The 24,462-nt window shown below is 38.2% G+C and overlaps 1 protein-coding gene across 1 annotated transcript in view; it reads left to right on the top strand.

Annotated features, from left to right (window-relative positions):
- PCLO (piccolo presynaptic cytomatrix protein) overlaps window positions 1-24,462 on the top strand; it is a 325,623-nt gene that overhangs the window by 232,347 nt on the left and 68,814 nt on the right. Inside the window, exons 11-13 of the mRNA XM_054178010.1 lie at window positions 20,808-20,916; window positions 21,532-21,599; window positions 24,125-24,336. Coding sequence (XP_054033985.1) covers window positions 20,808-20,916; window positions 21,532-21,599; window positions 24,125-24,336 — 389 coding nt within the window. The remainder of the gene's footprint in view (window positions 1-20,807; window positions 20,917-21,531; window positions 21,600-24,124; window positions 24,337-24,462) is intronic.

Genomic DNA, 24,462 nt, shown 5'->3' with positions numbered 1-24,462 from the left:
CCCTAGTCCTTTTGTTTGCTTGGAGAACCAACTGAGCAACTGACCACAACCAAAAAGGGGTGTAACAGAAGTGCTTGTTAGGAGAGGAGACTATTGCTCCACAGAAACAAACTTTGCAGCTCAGAACTTCTCCCCTTCAGAACAGAACCTAAGGAACCTCACTCTTCCCTTGGTGAGTATAGATATATGTATCACTAGGTATCCTTGGGAAATAGTCCTTTTATGAGTGAGTTGTGTGCACATTTTGGCTCATCTCTCCAAATAGTTTAGTAAGTTGTGCAATGGTATTTTCCCAACCTGTAATTTTATTGTGTTGGAAGGAGTGCAGATTTAATTGTAACAAATCAGTGGCTGTTAGTCTCCTGTTTTGTCTGTCTCCTTCATGACAGTAATATGTAAGGCACAAGTTTGAGATGCCTGATCACAGCACTTCAGTGTTTTTAAAAGTTACATGGTTACATAGATAAAGCCTGTCTTTTCTGTAAGCATTGGTTAATACACAGAGAGGAAGCAGAGAAAACCAAGATATTTCCAAATTACTTAAATTAGTTTGATCTCTGAGTGTACCTAGGAAAAATAAATAAATAGTGTTGTCAAGTTATTCCAAAATTTTCCAGTGTTTTCTAAACAAGCACTGAAGCATCTGCTATCAAGTGTTTACAGAGGAGATTCTGAACTGAGCTATACTGTGTTCTGACCTAATCTGATTTAGCAGTGATATTCTCATTCAATTGAAAAGGTAAAGGAACTTAAGGAACAAAAAATAATTTTATACAGTCAGTTCTGCAATATAGTATAGTACAAAATGGACTGTTATGTAAATTAATACAGACAATGGTTTAGAAGTCAGATTAAAGAAAGAAAAATTCTATGAGCTAAAAAAAAAAAAAGAGATTTTATTTCAAATTTCTCAAAGCCTGTTCCATTCCAAAACCTAATGAGGTTATATAAGGTATGGCTGGGCAAATCTTATATTGGAATCTTCAGGTTTCTGTGAGGCAAAAGGTGTAGGTCATTAGTAGATGATTTGACAAAAAAACAGAGCAAAATGTTGATTAAAAATGACTACCCTACCTAGGTCTATCATAGGCTATGGTACATATGAGAGGTTTACCATTTAGAATTAGATAGTTGCAGCTTCACATTTCTATATGAAAAGGCTGAAGTAATATGACTTAAGGTACTTGTAATGTAATTGTACATTTAAAATATAACTGAAATTGAAGGTATCAAATTGCCATTTACAGAATCACAGAATGTTAGGGGTTGGAAGGGACCTTCAGAGATCAAGCCCTATACCCCTGAAAAAGCATGATCACCAGGGACATACCGCACGAGAATGCATTCAGCTGGGTTTTGAAAGTTTCCAGAGGAGACTCCACAACATCTCTGGGCAGCCTGGTCCGGTTCTCCATCACCCTCATTGTACAGAAGTTGAACTTCACTATAGTATACTATAGAAGTGTCCCCTTGTGTTGAAGTGCAGCTTCATGTGTTCTGGCTTGTATCCATTGTTCCTTGTCCTACCACTGGGCACCACTGAAAAGAAGCTGGCTCCCTCATCTTGACCCCTACCTCTCAGATATTTATAGACATTGATAAGATCCCCTCTCAGCCTTCTCTTCTCAAGGCTAAACAGCCCAATGTCTTTTATTCCCTATTCATAGGAAAAATGTTGAAGTCTCACAATCATCCTTGTAGCTCTCTGTTGGACTCTGTCCAGGAGATCCCTGTCTCCCTTTAATTGCGGAGCCCAAAACTGGACACAGTTTTCCAGGTGTGGCCTCACCAGGCCAGAGTAGAAACATCAAAATTATTAGTGACTGAAGCTTCAAATCACATTCCAACAAAGCAAAAACCTTTGGATTAAAAAAAAAAAAAAAATAATTAAAGAATCAAAAGATATATTTGGATTTCATTTATACCTTGGTGCAACTAGGTGCTAATAGACTTTTGCCAGCCATGAACTGTTTCTAATTTGAAAAACATAAAATATTATTGCCTGAAATACTGCCTGAAAAATAAGCATGCTATGCTTTTTTTCCTGGTACAGATCCTAAAATATCTGAGCCAGAAATGAACTTTTTATGTCTCCTTGTTTGTGATGGGAGTGCCTCAGATCCAAAATGAATGTAAAACTCTTTGATATATCTCTTAAATATATCAGCAAGGAGAATTATTTTTTTTTGTATGATCATTTTGAAAACTCATAGGTAGATTAATGTGGTCTAGGTTACATTCCAAATTGTTGTTAGGTACTTAAATCTTGCCATTTCTAGATAAATGGAATTAGTCTTGATTTAGATGTTTGGTGGAGAAGAGTACTAACTTATTACAAAATACAAGGCTTTGCAGACAATTGCATTCAACTCAGTAAGAAGGTGGCATTAATCTTTTGTGATAGTATTTGCTTTGGATTTTGGAGACCAGATTTCACAAACAGGGTATCATAGAATCACAGAATGTTTTGGATTAGATTGGACCTCCAAATGTCATCTAGTCCAAACCCCCTACAGTCAGCTGGGACATCCTCTGCTAGGTCAGATAGTCAGCCCTGTTCAGCATCACCTTGAAGATCTCCAGGGATAGGACCTCAACTACCTCCCTGGGCAACCTGTTCCAGTGTTCCACCACCCTCATGCTAAAGATCTTGTTCCTAACATCCAATCTAAATCTATTCTTCTGTCATTACAAACCATTGTCCCTCATCCTATCACTGCAGGCCTTTGGAAACAGTCCCTCTGCAACCTCCTTGTAGGCCCCCTTCAGGTACTGGAAGGCTGCATTAGGTCTCCCCAGAGCCTTCTCTTCTCCAGGCTAAACAACCCCAGCCCCTTCAGCTTTTCCTTGTAGCAGAGGTGTTCCAGCTCCCTGATGATTTTTGTGGCCCTCCTCTGGACCAACTTCATCAGGTCCGAGTCCTTCCTGTGTTGAGGGCTCCAGAGCTGGATGCAGTACTCCAGGTGAGGTCTTACCAGAATCATGAAGAAAGTATGTGGTAGAATGAGCATTTTTAGGTCAGCATGTGGAGACATTTCCTTTTCTTGGGTGTTAAAGCAGAAGCCAACTGGAATATAAAATGTTACAAATCTGAAGGCAAAGAGATTCCAGACTGAAGATCTTGGTGTCTGGCAAATGTGGGCAGATAGCAAGTACGTTCTCACAAGTCCTCTGAAAGGATGTAGTGTATGTGAGATGGTTCAAACCGCATTTAGAATATGAAGCTTTTCAGAATATTTCCAAGTCATACAATGTAGCTTCTAATATTAAGGAAATACAGAAAAAATAGTCTGCATTTTTGGTGACAGAGTTTGCTGCTAACCTAAAAAATGCAGAGTAATGAGTCTGCAGCTCCATGTCTGCTTCTGAATGTGAAGAAAAAGCCTGCCAAAATATATTGAGAGTTTAATTATAATGTTCTTTATTTAAAAATTATCTTTATCCACCAATGCATATCATGTGAAGTATATACTTGTGACTGCAAGGGACCTTTCCCTGGGGACTCATTGCTGCCAAATCAAAAGGACTTGCTAACAATTGAGAAGCATTAAGTATTTGGAAGTCCATAAGGCTTTAAAGATGATAGAGGCAATCTGTCTGAAGAAAAAGAACTGTAAGATTTTCCAGTAGTAGTGCTTGTTCTATAGTTGTTCCTTGGTCTGTGGAAACATAAATTATTTTCTCTTATTTGTTTGTTGTTTGTTTGTTTTGTTTTGTTTTTCTTTTCATAATGTTATTCCTAAAAAGCCATCAGGGAGAGAGAGAGAGAGATGTATGTCTTCAAAAAGAAAATGGCAATTAAAGGCACATGGAACACATTTGGATTCTTCTTATATTCTCATGCACTAGGTTTCTGCTCCCTTCCCATCCCTTACCAGGTCAGGAGGAGACACATCTGGAATATTCTTCAAAGACACTCAGACAAACAGGGTTGGTTTTGGTACTACACAAAGAGCCTGTTATTTTAAGAGGGCTCAGTTCTCAAAAGCACTGTGGGGTCTCTTTCCAAGCAGTTCTTATCAGATGAGATAGGACTCCTAACAACTGCTGTTTTGTACAACAGCACCAAGATTGTCTTAGCTCAGGCCTATGAGATTAAATAGACTGCTCATGTGCACAAAGATTAGATTACACCTGCGCAGTAAATATGGGACAGTCCTATCTCGGAGGGTTAGGCTGCACATTAGCTACATTACAGCAGGCAGAAGTTAAAGAGGACATTAGGCTGATCTGGTTAGCACTAGACCAAAGGATTTCTAGAACTTCATGGAAAGCCAACTCCCATGGATATCATCCATGTTCATTATATTCATTGTTAGAATCTGCTTGCATGGGAAAGATGAGTAACATTTACCTGCCCAAGTGCAATTACAGTGACATTTAGCGGTGCTGACCAGTCACTTCCAAGAGCAGTTTGATTTAATCTTATTTACTAAATAATGTGCTGAATAGAATCCCTTGAAATAAGCTTTATGATGACGTAGTAAAAGGAAATGAGTCATTCCAGGCGATATTCATCACTGTGTGAGCACTGAGCTTGCTAAATTAGTTTTGTCATAGTGTGGGTGAAGTAGAATCAATCCATATCATTCCTATGTTTGCTGCTCACACTGACAGTTTTGGCACTGCTAAATAGAAATAAGCATTGACTTGTGTCTAAATAAAGCAAAGTTTTGTATTACATTAACTGATTAGACTTTCCAGTTGCTCTGAAGTAACTGATTAGGGAGAGCTGAGCATTCCTGAGATTTATGTGAGAGAAAGAATAAAAGGAAGCCAAATTCTAGCTAAGGACTATCATGACTGGTACTAATGGGGAAAAACAAACAATTTTAGTCTTAGATGATACTAAAGAAAATACAATCTTTCATCTTCTTATTCCCAGCCCACTGGACTATTTTTAGAAGTATCAACCTGTCTCAGTAATATGTCTGCAATTCACACAGTGGAAACTATCTTGATTAGTTGCAAACTAGGGACTTTGTTCTGATTGAGTAGCTGTACAGAACATGAGATAAGAAAAACACTTGCAACTGTTTAGGAAAGTGTAAAGATCCAATGGAGGCACTGAGCATATCTTCAGGTGTCACAATGACTCTTGAGTACGATACAGACAGACGGGTAGAGATGGTAAAAGCAGCTTTATGCTAGACAAGTCCTTAGTTGAACATGAGCCTAAGCACTCAATTCCCTGTCTGGATGAATATCCACCAGTGATCCATGCTGACTGGCTGCAATGCCATCTTAGAGGCACTGTCTCTAAGTGGAGACTCTGAATGGAAAGCACCTGACAGCAGCTAGCAGATAAATGCTTCTCACTGGTGCCTACAGTTTCCATGACTATGAAAAAATTTGGTGCTACCTAATAGACAGCCCCCCAAGTATCAAATGTATCAAACTCCATACAGGAATGTTTTTGCAAGGGATCTATAAAAGTCTGTTAACTAGATTTGGTAATGCTTCACACTAAGAATTTCTAATCCAGTATGCTTAATCATATATCTTGAGATGTGATATGCCTTGTTTAGAGGCAAAGATCTACCAGTCCCATAGGTAATGCAAAGATTTCTGTGTTTGACAGCTTTAAATTTATGAATGAGATCATCGTATGACTTCTTTGATTGCAGTAATATAATGACACATGAAACTAAATTATGCTACGATGTGTTTACAAGTTAAATTTAACTAGCTGCTTTGTCAAAGTGAGACAGATTATTCTAGGCCATCCTTAAATGAGTTTACTGCTATATCTCCATGAAATCATAGAATGGCTTAGGTTGGAAGGGACCTTAGATATCATCTACTCCAACCTCCCTGCCATGGGCAGAGATAGCACTCAACTAGACTCAAGGCCTCATCCAACCTGGCCTTGAACAACCCCATGTAGGAGGCATCCATAACTCCACTGGCCAACCTATTCCAGAGTCTCACCACCCTCATACTGAAGAATTTCTTCCTAAGAAACCTACTTTCCCTCATCTTTAAACCATTCCCCCTTGTCCTATTGCTAGACACTCTTATGAAAAGTTCCTCTCTAGAATTCCTGTAGGATCTCTTCAAGTAAACACTAAAGCTGTTAATGAATACCTGATTGTATGTCATGTACTTTAGAAAGCAAAAAATGTAAAAAAAAATAAAATCTTAGTGTCATTATTTGAACAGATGAATCACCTAGCATGCCCCAGAAACAGTGAATTAAACATACGTACTTGTGATATATGTAGAGATATATGTATGTGCACACACACACACATACAGTCATATGTGTAGCCATATAATGGATGGAGGCCAATTTTATGAGATTCAATAAGTGCTAGATCCTTCACTCAGTTCACAGCAACCCCATACAGCTCTACAGGCTTGGGGAGGAGTGGCTGGAAAGCTGCTCACCAATGACCTAGGGGTGCTGGCTGACAGCTGACTCAACATGAACCAGCAGTGTGGTCAGGTGGCCACGAAGGCCAACAACATTCCTGGCCTGTATCAGGAACAGCATGTCTAACAGGACTAAGGAAGTGTTTGTCTCACTGTACTAGGTAGTGTCTTCTACTTTATAGTCCATGGAGAATTTTTCCTACATATTCATGTTTAGTCTGTCCTTAAGACTTCAAGCATAATGAACTTCCACAAAGCTGGATGACACAATCTCCTCTTGCTTGTTAGAGCCTCTCATCCCGGTAGCATCATCTGTAGCTAGAACATGAGCATTAATACTGGAATTGCGTTTTGGAAACACATCTGGTTCTCAAGTGTGTGTCTTCAGTGAAAGAATGAGTAAAATCATGTTCAGTTTGATGAATTTCAGTTTGTAAAAGCACATGCTTTTAAGAGCTGCATAGATTAATGAAACTGAGTTTCCATAAGCAGTTTGCATTTATAGGTCTTTGGGATGCATTACTTTTAGAGAAAATAATCATTAGTTTAGCTGAAGACAAAGAAATGCCTTTCAAATAATGATGAGTTGATAGACAATTTAGCACTTCTTTGGATGCTTTTTACCTGAGGAGAATTGCTCAAACTTTTCCATCTCTAAAGCATGTACTATCATCTGTGCTTTATTCTTTCGTTGTGTTCAAAGTGTTTGTGGGATTTAGAGTTTCAGCTGGTATTTTTTAACTGCTTGCATATATTTTTGTCTTGTTTACACTTGTGACATAACCATTTCACAGTATGTCAAAGACGTAATTGCTCAGTTTTGACGGGAGGATGCTTTTACTTAATTTTTTTTTCTAGAAGAAATAAAACATGAAATTTTGTTCAGTTAAATACAACATCCTTTTTTATTGCTTTTACCTGTGAAATAATTAGTTTGATGTAAAGAAGCAGAGATGGTTGTTTTGCTCTCTTATATTTTTTCAATGTTAGTAATTTTAATAAATCAGTCCTATGAAAAACATTTTAACCTGTACAATAGCTTTGGTGAAACAAAAACAGTCTTAACAGACTAATACGGAAATTGTCCTTGTTGACCTATAATATATATTTGAGCTTAAGCCTACAGAGTTGAAATGTCAGTTTAACACTTGTATTTGGCAGTTTAAAAATAATACTTGATGTCTCACTTGGTCCATGTTTTTGAAAGAAAATAGGCCATTGCAATACCCAGTGAAGCTAAAGTGGGTATGCAGCACTGAAAATTTGCTAACAGTTCAGTGTCTAAATGTGATTTTGATGCATAATTAAGGCACAAGTTTTAAGAAATAGGGGCAGAGGTTGTTGTGAAGCTAGCACATAGTTGCTAAATTAAGACTATGTGAGCATCACAATAGACAGGCTAAATACTGTTGCTGCTATAGGGCAAGAGATTGCCTGTATAAGCAGCAGTTATTGATTGCTGCACAGCAGTGGCAACAGCAGGCCAAGTGTTTGTACTGCACCATCAGCAAGCAGCACTCAGGCTGCGGATGTACCCTTCCAGCACATTCCCTGCCCCTACCTAGCCAGTTTCATCGGTCCCAATTCCTCATCCTTTGACTCAAGAAATCTAATACAGATCTCATAGGCTGTATTATTCCCTGTAAGTTCTGATGAACTCCATTACTTCTGCAAAAAAGTTCCAAAATGCCTTCAGGAAACTTGAAAATGAGCCTGGAAACTGCAATCCCTATTCCTCCTTTTGCTTGTCATCAGCTGCAAGCAGGGCCATCTTGTGGCTGTCTTCATCCTTGGGGCAGCAGCAGTGTCTTCCCTGGGGAAGCTGCTTTTGCTGAGGGGCATGAGTAGTATTTGTAGATCTATAGTTATCAGTAAGGGAATGTGGCATAATACAGTTGCTTTTGTGTATATTCCAGATGTTTATATGTGGAATTCAATATGTTAATAGTGATTATAATACACAAATATATGAAGTCTGGGTGATAAGAGATCATTTGTTTTAATGTAGATGATAAGAAATAGAAACTGCTGCTAATCAGTATGTCCAGCAAAGCTAGTTTGAATTTGCCCTTATCTTCAAGTATTTAAAATAAATACAAGCACACATTGCATTAGTAGAACCGGCAAACAATGTGATCAGTTTTTCTGGCTGCTTTATCCTTACTTGCCTTCTACTTGTCACATGCAAGACCACAAACGCCTTCCTGAAGGGCATCTGGAGTTTTGTTTGATACCAAAGGAGAGCAGAGCCTTGCCCGGCTGTGTCCTCACTCTTTCACTCCCAGCCCAGTGCCACATTCAGGATGTCTCACTTTCCCTTCTAGTACCCTCTTCCTGGGACAGTCAGGCAGGGCATTGTGTTGGCTCATGATGTACCACTGGTTGCTGGTGCCCATCTCAGGTTATCCTCCGTCATGATCCCTGGGTAGCCCCTGGCACTCATCCATTTCCTGGATCTTCAGGGTCTTCCCCACATCCCACATCTCTCTTCCAAGCAAGTTCTTCACTTTCTTCTTTCCCAGACCTTCTTCTTGCCGATACAACTTCTTTTCTGTGAGCACTCTTTTTAAGCACCTCCTCTTCTTTCTGGACCCCCTAGTCCCCTGATTTCCTCAATTGAAACCTTTTGTGCAGAAGTACATTGTGTAATCAATCTGCTAACTTGCACCTCTATCTCATTTCTCATTATTCACTGGAAGCATTGCTTTACTTTAGCCCAGGTCATCACTATTTCAAGGCAAATCATACTGGTTGAAGTTAGCAAATAGCCTCTTCTGTCCAAGAGTTCCCGAGTTCAATTTCAAATATTCATACACAAATACATGTGCTTGATGAATTACATCCTGCTAGCATTCATGATTTAAGGTATTTTTACCAATGACAATACTAAGTAGTTTTCCTAGTTCTATCAAAACCAATAAAAAAGAATGACACATTTATGATATAAGTCCAAAGAACTTGGAAGGGATTTGCTGTGAACTCATGCATATGTCAAAAAAGTGTTCCTTAGGTCCTCAGAATAATGTAATTCCACCCTTAGTATTGGAATTTCACATCAGTAGAAAGCATGTAACAGGTAAAATAGTATCACAAGTAGGCTCCTCTTTATGTAGCTTCTGTCCTACCCTGTCTGGCAAGGAGCTGATTAGTTTTTGGTCTTCACAGACTGTTTCTTTCTAATTTTGCCTGGGTACTGTTTCTCATATTGAGTTCTTGAGCTAGTTACAAACAAACAAAACAACACTAACTAAAAAAACAAACAAACAAAAAAAAAACAAACCACACAAAAAACCCCACCAAACACCAAAAAAAACCAACCACCAACCAAAACCAAACAGTTACAGTGCCTGGTTTTAAAATGTGTTGTGAATATTCATGCAGGTTGTTAGGTGTGTAGCTGCCAGATAATCACCATCACATCTGAATGTACAGTAGAGCTTCAGTAACTGTACATTCATATTTATTTCTGAGAACCCTACAGAGAATGACATAACCATGGGCTTAATCCCGCATCATTTATTTGCAGTTGTGTTTCTTTCTTCATGCACAAATTCTACATGTATCGCAATGGACCTATTTGTGAGAATAATGTTAATTCCTTGCTTAATTATTGCAGATCATATTTGTATACAGAGATGATAATATGTGCCATTTACAAGTATGTTGAAGAGGTGTAAACATCAGCAGAATTACATTCCAAGGTAGCAAGATGGAGGAGATACGGTTTCATCTGAACCCAAACCAGTACAGCAAGTTTAACTTTACTCTTCAAATATGACCATACACAAGTTTCCATCTCTATTTGATTACCGCTCTCTGACTCTACTCCTCAAAAATCATATTTAAACCTGCATGATTGTTCTGATTCGTTGTACCTAGCTCAGGTTACACCAAGGCAGAGAGCAGTGCTTTAGCTACCAGGAAAGGCCACAGTTTAGGAACTGGAAAAAGCAGTGTTCCAGGCAGTGTTAGCCACGGAGCCTAGTTGCTCTGAACCCAGCAGTGAAGTTAGGCTACCACTAATGTCATTCAGGTGTTCCTAAAAATGAGATTTGTATTTAAATTTATCCCTGAATGTGAAATTAAATATATTTATCAAAAGCAGAATACTTCAAGTTTAGCATCTCTCATTTGTCTAGCAGACATGTAACCAGTACTTCTTAAAGCTGAATAACAGTTTCAACTAAAATTCTTTATGAATTAACTATAAGGATACGAAAGTTTAAGAGTTTAATATCCAGTCCTTGATACTTCACAAGTACTGTCTCCTACAACTCTATTAATGTTAGCAAGATTTCTGATGTACAACTTAGCTTTGCTAATAGCACTTGGCAGAGTTAATGTACAATACCATTATCTTTTCACCACACCTTCTTAACACATAAAGAAACTGAAGCACAAATTGGCTTGCCTTGGTGATCACAGAACTACAATTCAAACTGAGATAATACCCCATTGATCTTCTTCAGTTGAGGTATGCTTTCATTTTGTTCTTCTCATTGTTGCTTAAGCACAGCTGCCAGTTTGCAAATTTGAGGGGAAAAAAATGTCCTTTTCTATCTCTAGGACAGTTTTATAATCTTAGGTGACAAATGAGGAAATCAGTGAACATATTTTTAGGTGCCTGAAAAAGTAAATAACTTACCTAAGCTTGTATTATGGGCTTCTTTTCTAAGCACAAGTGAAAGCAGAGTACCCCCAGGGACATGATTCATCTTATTCTGAACAGGTGTCAGCTGAGATGAACCATCCTAAGAGAAGCCTGACTTTCTTCATTCATTAACTGCTCAAAATTCCTAGACAGCTGCAGAAGCAAAACACTTATCTTTAAACAGCTAATATTTGGCACATTGGTTATAAGCCCAAAACAAGGTAAAGCTAAAAGGAAGATTTTTTTGTGTGTGCATAACTATTTTTTTTTCTTGCAGACATGCTGCTACCCATGGTCTTTATAGTTCTAAATATGTTCAGAATTCAATTAAATTAAAAAAAAAAAAAAAGGAACAAAAAAAGAAAGGGAGAAGATGTTATTTAATTAATTTTCACCTATGGTTCAGATTATGGTTTGTTGAAACACATCAATAATCAAGCAAATCTGCTCCACTTACTTTCTACCATGGTCCTACTGCTATGGGAATGCTATATTTAAGGAATTTGTACAAATATAAATTTAATCTCTACAAGAGAGCATAGGAAATGTTGGTTTAAATAAAATCATTCTGGTAGTTATATAGTTCTGACAACTCTGTGAAGGGAAAATATTTTGATGTTGCATAAGACACCGAGAGTTTCTTAATCTCTATGAATAGGTTTCTGTTCCCTGGAGAAAACCCAGCACCTCTTGATCAGAAATGGTTGGGTTTTGTTTGGTTGGTTGTTTATTTCCCTAAATTAATTCACTGGCACATCTAATGAAATTTCTCCAGTAGTATTTATTTATTTGATTAAATGTTGAAGTTTTGAATTACATATCAAAAGTTACCATTAAGAACCTGAACACAGACCTATATTCTGGGCTGCAAGTGCACACTGTTGGCTCATGTCCAGCTTCTCACACACCAGCACCCCCAAGTCCTTTTCTTCAGGGCTTCTCTCAATTTCATAATTCTCAAGCCTGTATTGATATTAAGGGTTGTTCTGACCAAGGTTCATGACCTTGCACTTTGCCTTACTGAACCTCATGAGATTCTCTTCAGCCCACCTCTCCAGCCTGTTCAGGTCCCTCTGGATGCCATTCCATTCTTCAGTCTTATCAACCACACTGCTTAGCTTGGTATCATCGGCAAACTTGCTGAGGGTGCCTCAGTCTCGCTGTCAATATCATTGATGAAGATATTGAAAAGCACTGGTCCCAATACAGACCCTTGAGGAACACCACTTGTCACTCATCTCCATCTGGACATTGAGCCTTTGACCACTGCCCTTTGTATGCAATCATCCAACCAATTCCTTATACACTGAAGAGTCCAGACATCAAATCCATTAAGCTCCAAGCTTAAGAGAGAAGGATGTTGTGGGGGACTATGTTAAAGGTTTTACAAACAGATGACATTTGTTTGTCTTCCCTTCTCCACTGATACAGTTACACCATCATAGAGAGCCACTAGGTTGGTCAAGCAGGACTTGCCCTTGGTGAAGCCATACCAGCTGTCTCACATTGCCTTCTTGTCTTCCATGTGTTCCAGTATAGTTTCCAGGATATTCCCTGGCTCAGAGGTGAGGCTGACAGGTCTGCAGTTTTCAGGGTCCTCTTTTTCACCCTTTAAAAAAATGGGTGCAATGTTTCCCTTCTTCCAGTCACCAGGGACTTCACCTGACTGCCAGGATTTTTTGAATATGGAGAGTGGCTTTGCAGTTGCATCAGCCAATTCCTTCAGAATTCTGGGATGCATCTCATCAGGTCTCAGATTTATGTATGTTCAGGTCCCTCAAGTGGTCCTGAATTTGATCTTCCCTTACTGTGAGAGGGACTTTACCCTGTTGGTCTGCACCTAGTGGTCAGTGAAGACTGAGGCAAAAAAAAAAAATCAGTACTTCAAGCCTTCTCATTTGTTGACATCAGTTCTCCATTCCAACTCATCAGAGGGGGAACGCTTGCTTTAACCTTTATGCTTTCTTTAAAAATAACATGATATTGTTCCAAGAGAACATCACACAGCTACCTTATTTTCTTGTATTATGAATAACCTAAATTGCCAAAACTTTTCTTGAGAGTAATACAATTGGAAAATAGATACATAGAATCATAGAACCAATAAGGTTGGAAAAGACCTCAGAGATCACCAAGTCCAACCTGTCACCCAACACCTCATGACTACTAAACTATGGCTTCAAGTGCCACATCCAATCCCTTCTTGAACACCTCCAGGGACAGTGACTCCACCACCTCCCTGGGCAGCCCATTCCAATGGCTAACAACTCTTTTTGTGAAGAACTTTGTCCTCACCTCAAGCCTAAACTCCCTGGTGCAGCTTGATACTGTGTCCTCTTGTTCTGGTGCTGGTTGCCTGAGAGAAGAGACCAACCTCCACCTGTCTCCAACCTCTCTTCAGGTAGTTGTAGAGAGCAAGAAGATCTCCCCTGAGCCTCCTCTTCTGCAGGCTAAACACTCCCAGCTCCCTCAGCCTCTCCTCATAGGGCTTGTGCTCGAGACCTCTCACCAGCCTCGTTGCCCTTCTCTGGACACATTCAAGAGTCTCAATGAGGAGGTGAGAACTGCATAGCACTGCCAGCAGTTTGTATTCAGTTTCTTTAGTTTTCAGGTTACATAACTCTCACAAATAAGGTAATAGTGAGTAATTTCCACTTTATGTTTGAATAATCACACAGTGTCAGAACTGTAAAATTATCCCTGGGGTATAGAGGAGGAATATCCAACAGAGTGACTCCTATTACAACGTGTCAAGTAAATATCCCATTCTATCCTGTGTGACAGAGTGATATTTTAAGGTCTTCAGTTATTCTCTTTAAGACTTGACTTTTTACTTAAACAGTTGTGCTTGCTCATTATGAGTCACAAAAAGTTTCTGTTCTTGTTAGTATATGACCTTAAGTAGCATTACCAGCCAATATGTAGATATGGCCTTTGCTCATTCCTAGCATGCTTTCAGTGTTTGTCCCAATAATTCCATTGTTTTCTGAATTGGACTCTAGTGGTAACATTGCTAAGGACCAGCCAGAGCTTCATCAAGCAAGAGTAGACTCACAAGGCAGTGCAAATCCTTCAGGGAGCAGCAACAAAGGAATCAGTTTGAGGTTCCTCAGTTAAGACTAACTTTTCTTTTGGATTAGTGCTTTTTTCTGTTGTGCTTTCTGAATAAATCTATATTCCTAAATCCATGTTATCCTGCACACCACGATGACTGCATGCAAGCATTATGTCCATAAAGCAAGATATGCTAGCTGTTGAGTGCATTTCATAGATTGACATCCATGTAATGCTCCAATTCAAAGTGAGGCTCAACAGCGCTCTGGGCAGCCTGATCTAGTTGAGGACACTCCTGTTTACTTCAGAGGGGGTTGGACTAGATGACCTTCCAACCCAGACCATTCTGTGCCTTTTGCACACATTTAGCAGCTGATGGTGATTGTGATCTTTTGTTTCTCTACCCCAAACCTCTGTGAGCCACTGTAAAGAATACCTGGGTTGTTCTCTGGTCTTCTTGTCCTTATCTTGATCTCTTCTGGCCTTTATTTATGGTCTCAGGATGCACTTTGGTTTAGTCACTTGTTTGCTAGTGTGGCTTCACCTTGACTTTTTAAGGCTGCCTTCACTTCCCTGAACTAAGCATCCTGAGAAACTATATGCAAATGTGTTGGGAACTTGATGACCTCCTAACCTATGTGCCATGAATAATGACTGAATAATGACTGCTCAATAGCACTTTTTTCAGCATTTCAGCTGCTTGTAACTAATGCAATATGTTTGAGGATAGAGTTGTGGTGAAAGCACTAAAATAATTTGTAAAAGTAGTTATTTTCATAAACAGTAACTAAACTTCACTTAGAGAGCTTCAATTCAAGTGTTACAATTACATCCTGATAACCACTTGTTGCACTACTATAGTTCAAAATGAAGGGTGATGTACAGAATCATGTGGTAATATATGCAAAAGTCAGAAGGCAGGCTAAATTAGAGATTTGTCTAGTATTGGGTTGATAACTGCAGCTATACCAGTCACTGATGTGGTGTATAGCTGCCTGTAAATACCAAGTACACCCCAAACACAAAGTGGCTGTACTTTTATAGATGCCATTTCATAGTGGCTGCATAGCAGTCATGATGTATCAAACTTCGGTTTGAGGAACAACATATCTATCTGTAATAATAGAAAATATTCAGCCTGTGTGCAGATGATGAATGGAAGAGGAACTTAAAGTGTCCGAAAAAAAATAATGAGTTTTGGTGTGATTTATGTGCAGCAGTACAAGAAAATTCATTAATGCATCAACTTTCATCAACCTATTTTTAGCCATCAGAAAGGTTTCCAAAATAAAAGAAAACTAACTGGAGAACACAGACCATAAAGTAATTTAGTGTTGAATATCAGACTGCAAGTTGATATTGTTTCTCCTTGTTCTGAGTGCACATTTAGCTTTTATGGTGCTTTCTGAGATTTCAAAGTAATGTTTCTGAATGTTAATTCTTCTATGAAATAGAAAAACACTAACATTCATGTTCTAGAGATTGTAAGCTGCTAGCCTAGACAGTCCAATTTTCTTTTCCTCTGTGAGCACTGGATGAGTGAAAAATATAGTTCAAAGTGGCATTTATTTTTCAAAAGAATAAACAAGACAGTGAAAATAAATCCTGGCAATCTGTGTGTGGCTGGAAGCAAAACAGAGGCTCTATTCTAATGTTGCAATGTCTAGCTCTTTCTCAGTTCCAGTAGGAGACCATATATAGGACTCTAAAATATGGGAAATTTGTATTTTTTATAAATATGTTGACTGATTTTTCTTGAATTACAAATTCTTAACGACACAGCAGAAAGCAGTTTTACCATTTCTCAGTCACCTTGAGTACAGTGAATAGGAAACTGCAGTACAAAAGTGCATGCAAAGTGGCTAAGGTTAACTTTGTAATAGTGTACATTGTGTTACAGATGAGAATAAAATTTGATTCAGTGCTTCAGTTTGGTGTTTCTGTATTTGATGTAACTATATTTGGACTCATGATATAGTTTTTGATCAAACTAATAACCCAAAAATGTGATAACATATTAATATTATTTATTAAATATAAAAATTATTTTTCCAAGCCAATTCGATTCAGGTTCATTTGCCTGTTTGATGATAGGTTAATTACACACAATAGGATGCTAATAAACAGTGGAATAACAGTCTAGGAAAATCAGATCTTGGAATACAGAGGAACAAACTGAAAACTTCTTATAAGCGCAAAACGGCAATGTTGCCCTGGGGGGCGAGACAGACCACCTCGGGTTCACAATGGCACTACCAAACAGGTAAACAAGCTATAAATCTTAGAAATAACCAGGTAAATTAATGTAAGTTACGCACGAACCGCCAAGCTGTTAACTAGCAAAACCTTTGCTGAATGAAGGGATGGTCTGAGTTCATATTTGTAATCCAAAGGGCAGGCATAATCCAAAAGGTAGTATCCAAACTTAGAGGAAGTAATTAGTTTTACACTTTTTAAATCAATAGGAATATATTAGATAAACAACCACATTCAGTTAAACAGTACAGCTTTATCACCCAGGTGGTGAATTGATTGATATATTCCCTGAGAGCAGCCCCCTAAGCATATATACATATATATTGTAATATCCTCATGAAGCAAAGAAATATACCAGCTAGCCAGTTTGCAGATTTTATCATTAATTAACAGATAATTGAACTATTTGTGCCTAAACAAAAATAATAAATGTTAACACCTTGCCAGTTGCTACAAAGAACTCAGCAGTCTTGAACAGATGTAAGTTACACTAAGCAGTAAGTATGCCAGTTTAATGCAATGCAACAAAATTCCACAGGTCAAGAGGTGATTCTTCCCCTTTACACTGCTCTTGTGAGACCCCACCTTGAATAATGTGTGCATTTCTGGTGTCCCCATCATATGAAGGACACAGAGCTCTTGGAGTGAGTCCTGAGGAGGGCCACAAAGATGATCCAATGGCTGGAACACCTCTGGTATATGACAATAGACTGAGGGAGCAGGGATTATTCAGCCTAGAGAAGATAGGACTTGGGGGGGACCTTAGAGCTGCATTCCAATACCTGAAGGCATCCTAGAGGAAGGCTGGAGAGGAACTTTTCTTAAGGGTGTCTAGCAATAGGACAAGAGAGAATGATTTGAAGCTGAAGGAGAGTAGGTTTAGACTGGATCTTAGGAAGTTCTTCAGTATGAGTGTGGTGAGACTCTGGAATAGGTTGACCAGGGGAGTTGTGGATGCCTCCTCCCTGAGGGTGTTCAAGGCCAGGTTGGATGAGGCCTTGAGCAGCTGAGTCTAGTTGAGAGGTGTCCCTGCCCATGGCAGAGAGATCACAGTAGGCAATCTCTGAGGTCTTTTCCAACTTAAGCCATTCTATGACTTTCCCATGATGGGTTCAGTGAAACATGAGCCTTTCCTCCCTCCTGCAGCATAAGCATGGTGCCTTCCTGCAGGAACAAGCTCTTAGTTTAAGCACTACTAGTAGAAACTATGACAAATACAGGAGATTTAAAGATATTTATTTGGTACTTATAAAGCAGAGCACAATGGTTATATTGTGCCAAAGGAAAGGTGCACTTAGATTTGATAGTCTCCAACTGTGGCCAGTAGCAGATGGATGGGGAAGAATACATGAACACAACAGACTTCCTTCTCTCTTTCAGTACAATAGAACTGTAGCATGTTTTTTTTAAGAGGAAGGATGTTATTAACCTAGATAACTGCTATGGAGACAAGCACATTTACAAATATATGATGTTCCCTCTCTGGAATAATAATTTTATAATCAGTGGAAAATTATAAACTACTTCTGATTCCTGGTTCTGAATGTCACCATAAAGCAGATACCAAAAAGACTGAGTAAATAATGTATGCCAGCACACTAAGTAGAACAAGGAGGAAGTCTTGATGTATAATGCTGATATGCTGACTGCAGGAGCTGATATTTCTAAAAATAAGTTGTTGCTCACCATCAATGCAGGATATAGCCATCCCAAAAAAATAATAATATACTAGAAGAAATTATGGATGTGATTATCAGGACACTTACTAGTTCTTCCTCAGTCAGCAGAGATGTCATGGAGCAATGTACATTTTCTCAAGTTCTGTTCTACTGAACTGGTGATTTGAAGCATACAAAATTTGGGAAATGTGAATAACATATCACAATTATGAAAGACCAGTTATATAATGTCATTAGTTTTTAGGAAAAAATCTTTTTATCCCAAGTCTCCTGTGATTTTTTTGTTACTTTTGGATCTCTCTCTTTTTTCTTAATTGGCCTCACATTCCTCCTAGAGGTGTTCTTTGTACCACTATTTTTTACTTTTTTTCCCCCAGCAAAAGGTGTTTAGCAGTTACCCCTGAAAAACAAGAGAAATCAGCTTCTTGCCTTAAACCTTTTTCCTTGGAACCTAGGCCACCAGTCAGATCAATTAAGTCAAGTTTAAATTGTTTTCATTTTAAACATTCATGAATCCGCAAGACAGCCAATAATAAAAATACCCCTGTACTGACAGAGTAAATATATCTCAGTGTGAGCCAAAGCTGCTGAGATTCAATTTCCTTTCTATTTGCTGCTTTGTTCACATATACTTGACCTTACTGACCAAGTGAGTGACTGCAATGCCGTTCACTAACCAGTGAAACACTCACAATTTCTGAATCCCAGCACTGTAGTGCTGCTCAGACAGGCTCCCCCTGCTGATCTTTTAAATTGAAGCAAGTAATTGATGAAAGCCTTACTGCTCCCCTGGTAAATTCTCTTATGAACCTGTGCAAACAGGATGATAGTAGCTCAATGCATTTGCCAACAAAAGGATGTTAACCACTTTCTCAAATACCTAAAACTTTACGGTTTTGTCCTTTCTCATTGTCAGTCCATGGAAGGTGTCTTGCCTTGTCTTACTCGAGAGGTCCATCCTGTCATACTCAACATCCTACACTATGATAAAATTATGAAGGCACACACTGATAGGAAAGCAAAAATAACTCCAGTTCTGTTCTTTCTAGAAGCTCTCTGAGGATTCCATGTTGTTATATTTGTATGTCATAATAAGCAAGGGAGATCCACATTTAATCATAATTACTGCTGCTTTATTCCAGAGGAACTGAGCTTAAAACTAGATCTGCTCTAACAAGCAAAAGAAAGATCATTCTTTTGATTGATGGCTAGGTAGTGAAATGGGCTAAAATTCAGCAAAAGACAAATCTATTTTGGTACCAAGCAGCTAACTTTACTGCCTTTCAAGCATGAGTTTTTAGTCATTTTGCACAGACTGTATTTCTGCAAACTGCAAACAAAATTATAAATTCTTAGTGAGAAAAGTTATAAGCAAACTTGATATTTCAAATCATAATTCATAGAATCCTATTAAAAATATAATATAAAGTTATTGTTTATTTCTCAGACTTTTTAGTTGTCAAGTTATTTCACCTGCTTTAGTCCATGAACAAATCTCATTATGTTTATTTAGTAAATTTGTTTGTTTTCCTATGAGTTTCACTTCATTATTTTTCCCATTTGTTATATGCAACACCACAGGATTTTGAAATAAAAATATGATCCAGGTGAAGACTTGGTTTTATCTGTGTAAGTGGTAGTAAGATAAGCATTTGTGTTTTTCCTTGCTGTGTGAGTGATGTGGTTTTCAGATGTTTTATAATACATTTCTTTTAGTGGACTATTAAGAATTCAGAATCTTGTCCCATTAAGTTTTTTTGATTCCCCTTTAGAGCCTTAGGCTTGGGTTTTGATGTTTGTACATTAGTAAGAATCATAGAACGACAAAAAATCATTTCTTTGGAGTCATCCTAATGACTGTCTACTCCAAAATATGGATGCATCTCTCAGAACCTGAGTTGTAAATCTCAGATGTGAATTTACAGTTAATTTTTGTAAATATTTTACTGTAACCAAAAGATTTCTCATCACAATACACCTTGTATGTTCTGTACATGGATTGCCTCTGTAAATACTGAGCATAAAACTTCCTCATAGTGATACCTTGCTCCATACCGAGTCTGCTGGCTCAGCCCTGGGGTACTTGGAAGACACAATAGATTAGAAAAGCCTGTTTCTTTTTCAGCCTGTTCATCACAGCTCTGTTCCTATGTCCCACAATGAATTATGTTAATCTGTTTTGTCACTTTTTGGTTAAAAAAAATATGGAAGAAATAATTAAACCTGAATATTTCCAGGCTGATATTTGAAATGTGGAAGTATATTTTTAATTCTAAATCAGTTTGCCCAGCTGCTTTCACCTTGTTATATTTTCTGAAGTGAGAAAGTAGAAAAAGGGTATTTGAATTACAAAATCACGTTCTCAAAGTTAGCCCTGTTTTGAGGCTCATGTTCTTAACAGCACTGTGCCGCTGTAGGGAACAGCTATCTTCCAAGACCATGGCTGGCAAGGAGATGTCTCAAATATAAAATCTTTGGGTTTCTTGCACTGTTGGTACATGTGCATGTTTTTGATACTGCAAAAGTTTTCCAATATCATACAGGTTGTAGAGAGTGCATGTTTAGTTTGAATCAGAAAGGAATTAATCTCCTGATTTCTTTCAGCAGGTAAATTAGAGTGGACAATCACTTTTAACAGTCTAATCTGTGTGAAGTGAAAAGGCTTTACTAAAATATTATGCCATTTAAACCATATTCACTAAATGTCACATCAAATCTTCTTGTCAAAGCAGTCAATCTGATGCCTTTGGCAAAATCTGAATACTTGACCTCATGCTGTTTTGCTTTCTTAGGAATGCAGGTGCTGGAATGGAATGGCATCCCCTTGACTGGGAAAACTTATGAAGAAGTCCAGAGCATTATTATTCAGCAGAGTGGGGAAGCAGAAATATGTGTAAGACTGTGAGTTTTTCCCCATCTTTCTGTTTCCATATTTTTTTGGCTTTTCATGGCTTTTTATTTTTTTTCCTTAAAGAATAATTACAGTTGTTAAGGTGGAACCTTTGCTAGCTCAAAGCATCAATGTAATAATTAGCAAAAGATCACTCTGAGTGTGGGAGGTCTGTTTGTTCTTTTATTCTTTCTAAAATCACAAGGAAAGAGAAGCTGAGTCAGATGTTAGTAATTATGTTTTTATAAACAGTGACATATCCATTGTCAGGCCACAATCCCCTCTTGTTGGTACACACACAATTCTTTGAATTTACTTGGGTTAGAAAAAGGTGGTAATTTAGCATTAACATGACCTTTACTTAAATCTGTATTTTTTTATATGAATGTCATTTAAGCATCATGAGAAATGTGTAAACTTTCATTTGATCCATTAAAGATTTCACCTTAAAAGGACTTTTTCTTCTCAGCTCTTTAACAGCATTGCAAATATATATCAGCTAAGAAGGGGCCATGCTTGGGAGCTGCTTTCTGTCATGAACCACTATTCATTTATCTACTTAATACGATAATGAGGGTACAAGGGAAGAGTTTCTTTTGTCTCAGGCTTCTCATTGCTTTCTTTAGGGACCTGAACATGCTCTCAGACTCTGAGAATCCCCAGCATCTGGAGCTGCATGAGCCAGTAAGGGCAGGTGAGCAACCAGTTATTGCTTCGATATTGTGGGACTGTACAGCAGTTGAAAATTGGATATGATATAAACAAAAATATTATCATTGTAAGCTCAGATGTTACATCCCAAATCCTGCCATGGGCAGAGAGGGGACCACACCTTACATAAAAAGCCAAGCATTTTTTGTTGTTATTATTAGCCCAGTTCAATCCAAACTGACACAACCCTACACTATCTCATTACTGCAAAGGAAATCTCAGTAACAATACGGCAGCTAAAATTTGTTATCTAGGGAAAGCCTCCCTCTAGCTACTCCTTCATCTCTACATACCACAGAAAACTGTGGCATAATGGTTTCCCCTTGGCAGCTTCTTTGTGCCCTGTGGACAGAGCTTTCACTCCAGGACCATTGCCCAAGTTGACAGTGTCCAGAAGAATTTACTGGGAGAATGTGATGTTTGTGGTGAAAATTTTTGACTCCTTTTAGCTGGGAGGTGGAATGGTTTTTATTCCCTCCTTTTTGCTTCAGGATCTGCCTGGGGCTGTTTTTTCATGTTTTCTATCATGCCTTGCTTTTTCATCACCAGTCAGCAGCTCTGCATTGTGTGTGACTTGACTGGATATTGTACACTTTACGTGTACATATGTAAGATTTTTAAATATTGTTTTTTTATCTTCTTTTGCCCCTAAAATTTATTCTGTCCAGTTCCTGAATTTGCATCAGTGCCAGTAACTGACCAGCAAGTTGCTGGTATCCCTGGAGCCACTGCTATCATCCTGTGCCCAAACCTTGCAGCACTCTGCTGTCATCCCAGGCCTGTGTTCCCACAAGATGGATTATTAATCTGGAGTCAGAAATAGTTCAGTCTGCACACTGCAATTACTGTTATGTCTTTATATATGGAAATTATTAAGAATGGTCATTATACCATGCAATTATGAAAGGTGGAGTATAACAGACAAATTAAAGTTATTGGACAATTGCTTTTGCAGCCAGACATGCTAAATAAAAGCTTCTAGCAAACTGGAGCTAGTTCAAATATAACATACTACAAGTCTTAAGGCCTATGTTTTCTTATTGCAAGGCTTGTGGCCTGTTATTAGTGATGCTAATTCAGTATTGATTAGGATACAGTGATGCAATAGAAAATACTTTGTGTGAAGTGTTTTTTTTCATGTGACTTCTAAGATGGTAGTGCTTTTGAGAGATCCCCTTCTGTTCAGTCAGTAACATGACTGGAGGAACCAGTCCTTCAGCAAATCACAGTGCAGGGTGTTTCACTTAGCGTCTCATCGGTCCATTCTAAGTTCTATAGTTTTGTAGTTACTCTTTCATCAATCTGTACACAGGCAACACCACTTTCTGACTATGTAGCTCTTCCCACCTATTAATATACTTGCCATCAAGCTACCTTTTGTTGAATGTGTGTGTTATTGGAATTAATTGAATGTGGACACTGAATCTGATGGCTTTGAGGCATAGATACCCACAATTTTTTCATGTTTTTTTTATCTGCTCACTAAAGGCATTTGTAAACACTGAAATAGGGGTTTAAAAGTATAGAAGCAAGAATAGCAAATATTTTTTATTAAAAGAGAAAACTCAAAATGAGAATTAAAGTAAATTCCCCCATTCTTGCAGGCATGTTTCCTTCCAATCTTCTAGTGGTTTCTGAGTTGAGATAATTCTGTAGAGTCCCTTTTGGCTGCCAAGCCAAGTCTTTCTTGCCATTTCCTCTGAGATTTGGCAGACTGCTTGTGCATTGGAAAGGAAAAATTACCATTCTCTATAGAAAGAAGAAACAAATGCAGCCTAGCAGGCAGGATAAGAGTAATGTATTGCCTTAAATCTCTCACACTTCTGAGAACTTGGGAAGCAAGCTGAGCCTTGTATTCTTTTAACTCCCTTCAGTTTAAGTCACATATGAAACTTGATTGACCTAATTTCTCTATAAAGTGGAAATTGCTGTCTAGAAAGGGTAGATTCTTCCCACTCATTCTGGGGCAGCAGTGAAGATGACTTACATATTTGTGATTAATTTGTGGTCTTAAAGTTTTGAGTTCTTTTTCTCTCTACTTTGGTATAAATTATCTCAGGAGCAGAATACAGTTTTATTGAATATCCATTTGATTTTGTAAAAAACATTGGAATTAAAGCTTGTTGCAGCATAGTTCAGATACTTGAGAAACTGGGCCAGTTCCATACAGTGCAAGTTAGCACAGGCCAACAGTCTTGAATACTGTAATATGCTCCTGTAAAATTTAGCATTATCAACAAAATCTATTTTTCTCCATCTCGAGAATAAGCATCTCAGAAGACTTGTGAGGTGAGTAACACAAATTGGCAGTGTTGAGCAGAAGCACTGGAATTAGGATGTTGGTATTGTGGGGGAGATGTCTATTTTTAATATGTTGTCTTTTGCATCTTCAAAGTTTACAAGCAAATGACATGAACATTTGTAAAGATCACTATCTTTCCCCTGTACCAGGGCAAGATGGATTTGAATCTGACAGCAATTATCAATACAAAGCTCTCTTTAATTCAGTAGATAAAGCGAAGTCCCCAGGGGTTGATCCCAAGCAGCTGGCTGCAGAGCTCCAGAAGGTTTCTCTACAGCAGTCACCGCTGGTTGCTTGCTCAGGAGTGGAAAAGGGATCTCATGTTCACTCTGGAACCACTTCTGCCACCTCTAGCTCTGTTCCCAGCCCTGGTCAGCCTGGTTCTCCCTCAGTGAGCAAAAAGCGGCACAGCAGCAAGGTAAAAAACTTCTCAGTTATGTAGCAGTAAAATTTTGATAATAAGAAGAAACTTCCTATTTACTTGATTTATTGTACTGTCATGGTTATTAATATAGAATTATGAAATACTAATAACATTGATTAT

The sequence above is a fragment of the Dryobates pubescens genome, chromosome Z, assembly GCF_014839835.1.
Source record: "Dryobates pubescens isolate bDryPub1 chromosome Z, bDryPub1.pri, whole genome shotgun sequence".
In the NCBI taxonomy this organism is placed as follows: Eukaryota; Metazoa; Chordata; class Aves; order Piciformes; family Picidae; genus Dryobates; species Dryobates pubescens.
The sequence above is the reverse complement of the archived record's forward strand: the minus strand, read 5'-3'. Positions and strand labels throughout refer to the sequence as shown.